Raw genomic sequence first — 3,059 nt, forward strand, 5'->3', positions numbered from 1 at the left:
TCTCTGGTGTTAACACACGCTCAGGCTTTAATCTGCATTTCACACAATTCTTCAGCATCTTACCTCGCCTGCTTCTCATTAAGCGTGTTTATTCTCGGTAATACAAATATCAAATCCTTTCAACCAACTCTCACACAGAGAGCATGGCGTTGCCATGATACGTTGCCATGGAGACCAGCGCAGCTACCACCAGGCATGACTCATCGATTTGTTCTTATGGAGCACATAGAAAGTCAATTAGGCCACGTCATACTAGACTCCGCCGTTTTCTATGGAGCTGAAAAAGTAACCCGAGAATTAGATTTATTTATTTTATTTAATCGCATAGATATCCGCCGGCCAACTGTATCAAATATGGTAATAATAAGAAATTGTATTGCATTGGCGCTATGCCTACAGAAACAGGCGTTGACGTTTATATAAAAGGAAGAAAAACTTTAATTATTGTTTAAAGAGGCCAAAACGAGGAGAGAGAAAAAATCTGGCAGGAATGATGTCAGAGTGTATGTCGGTGTCACAATGCGCGAGGCAGATGACAAAGAGCGCGTGCGATTAGCATTTTCCCCCCTGCGCCTCGCCCTTTGTTTTCACGCGCCCACTTGACACCGCTATCGCTCGCACAGATTGCTAAAAGTGCATTAACACCGGTCGAGAGCATAATTTCGCTACTTTTTAGAACGTCTAGAATTAAACGCGCACGTGCGCGGATGCGGCACGTCTCAGGTGCGACTTCGCGAGCGCTGAGAGAAAGAGGGGCGGTGGTTCATCCACACAGAGACGCGATAAACTCAACGCTTCCATTATAGGAAGCTGTGAACGCTGTGTTTGCATAACTGTGTACAAAACGTATCATCGGGCTGTTCGTTACGTTCAACTAGCCGCGTACACAAGCAAAGCTCGCTCTCCGTGAACGTTTAGCGTTCCATTGCTCGGGTCAGCGCGACAAGAGCTACAGTGGTTATGAAATGAGGCTATCGGTGCCCCTCCCGCTCCTCTTTTGTCTCCGGTGGCGAGTGAATGTGACAGGAGTTTGAGAACGAGTTGTCTCTTTGAATGACTGACATTATTTTTGCACAGAGTATGAACTGTAAACATTGTGGAAACATTTTCATAACAACAAACGCGTTAAATGTGCAATAAAATGAACACCGTTAATGAATAAATGGCTGTATAGATAAACTAAGCGATGGGTTTACTTACTTTTCTGTCAGTCACGTCTTCACCGACAGCCTCGATGATCCCGGAGCACTCCATGCCCGGGGTTACCGGCGGGGACGGGAGCCGGTCGTACAGTCCCTGTCTCGCCATCAGATCTGCGAAGTTCAGCCCGCACATTTTTACGCGCACCATCACCTCGCCGCTCTTCAGAGCTGGCTTCCCCTTCTTCACTTGGAGTTTCACCTTATCATAGCCGCCGTAGCCGGTGAGCACCAGAGCCCGGTAGCTGAACGTGTCTTCCTCTGGGGCTTTCTCCTCGGCGGGCGCTGGGGTGTCGGCGGCGGCGGCGGCGGCGGCCTCGGTGGAGGCGCTGCTGGGCGGTGGGTCTGGTTTGCTCTCGGTTTTTGGGGACTCGGCGGGCGTCTTGGTTTCTTGCTGCTTTTGCTCCTCGGCGTTTTGCTGCTGGGCAGGTGCGTCTTCGCCGGACATGGTCGGAGTTTGAGTCGAGAACTTTTGAGGAGAAAAGACTTGCGTTTGTTTTCCTGCCTCGGATAATGCAGAGCTCAGACGACCTCGAGTATACGAGCTGCTTCGCGGTCCACGGTTTTCTCAGCCTTTGCAAAAAGGATGCTGGAGCCTGAGAAGGTGGAGGACAGGGAGACAGAGAGAGAGAAAGAAAGGGAGTGGAAGATGCCTCACGACGACTAGTGAGTGACCCGAAGCTCTGACAACTATTGAGAAAAAACGAGGCGAGGCGTGGCGAGCTGCAAAGCCCGGAGAAATGGATTTAAGGGTGGGGGGAGAGAATAATGGATTGAAGAGTCCAATGAGGTCGTTTGTGTGCTGACAGGCAGCTGTGCTGACTTCAATTTAGTAAATGCAGTAAAGCTGTTTTTACTATACTCAGCTGAAATTCACACGAGAGAATGAGAGGAATTCTGGCTGAGTGTTAAATACACTTTCACAAATTAATCTTTTTCTTCTTTAGGAATGTGTGCCGTTGAAATGCAACCAGTATTAAATAAGCAGAAGCAGTTTTTTTAATCTACGTGTCGTAATATTTTAGTAGTAAAGTGATTTGTTGCTTTTAATTAAGCTTTAGAAATGAATATATTTTGTTGTAAAGATCTATCAATAAATCAAAAAAATTAAACAAAATAAATTTGGTAACAAAATAATTTTTAAAAATCTTCCATCCCCTTATGTCACTTCAGACAACAAGAGCTGATGTAGTTTTTGACGTTAAAATAAAATTAATAAATAAACATAAGCAAAAGCAAAATAATAAGCAAAATCACACAAGCAAGAGTTCTGTGATTCGGCCGCAGACAGGAGGCTGGATAAGTTAATATAGAGTAATCTAAATTTCATACAACATTTTGTTCAGTTAGTTGGTTTATTTCTTCTCTGGCAATGTAAATATAGTTCCAAGAGAAGCCAAAGCATTTGATTTTTATGTCGCCAAGCTACACATGGACTGGAACAATTTATGTACATGGAGCTCAAAGTGAAGTCAAAGTGTATAATCATATTTTATTATATTTTAAGACAATACACGACACAACATTACAATTAAAAACTTAAGACAGTTTTAAAAAATGTAAATATGGTACTTAGGTCTTGATGTATTCACATTCCATGCTTTTTTCCCCTCAAACCACCAGTGCAAACCCAATATTCCTCCCAAATTTTTTTTCCCAAACCATTCAACCTCAAACCCAAACCAATAAAGACTTTTATTGGCTAACTCAATCACCTGCCAACAAATCAGATCAGATTGTGACAAACAGTGTCCTTATCTTTTAGTTAGGGGTTAGTATTTGTTTCAGTGTTGTGTAGGCAATCAGCACTGTGATTGACTAATGAAATCCTTAGAATCAGATGTGGGGTGGGTTTTGTGC

General features: G+C 43.9%; 1 protein-coding gene across 1 annotated transcript in view; it reads right to left on the bottom strand.

The window, feature by feature from the left end:
• LOC107661200 (synaptic vesicle membrane protein VAT-1 homolog) overlaps positions 1-1,935 on the bottom strand; it is a 31,427-nt gene extending 29,492 nt beyond the window's left edge. The window contains exon 1 of the mRNA XM_016450688.1: positions 1,201-1,935. Coding sequence (XP_016306174.1) covers positions 1,201-1,647 — 447 coding nt within the window. The 5' untranslated portion in view covers positions 1,648-1,935. The remainder of the gene's footprint in view (positions 1-1,200) is intronic.
• Positions 1,936-3,059: the final 1,124 nt, after the last annotated feature.

Source organism: Sinocyclocheilus anshuiensis, unplaced genomic scaffold (genome assembly GCF_001515605.1).
Source record: "Sinocyclocheilus anshuiensis isolate Anshui unplaced genomic scaffold, SAMN03320099.WGS_v1.1 scaffold2630, whole genome shotgun sequence".
NCBI classification, from domain to species: Eukaryota; Metazoa; Chordata; class Actinopteri; order Cypriniformes; family Cyprinidae; genus Sinocyclocheilus; species Sinocyclocheilus anshuiensis.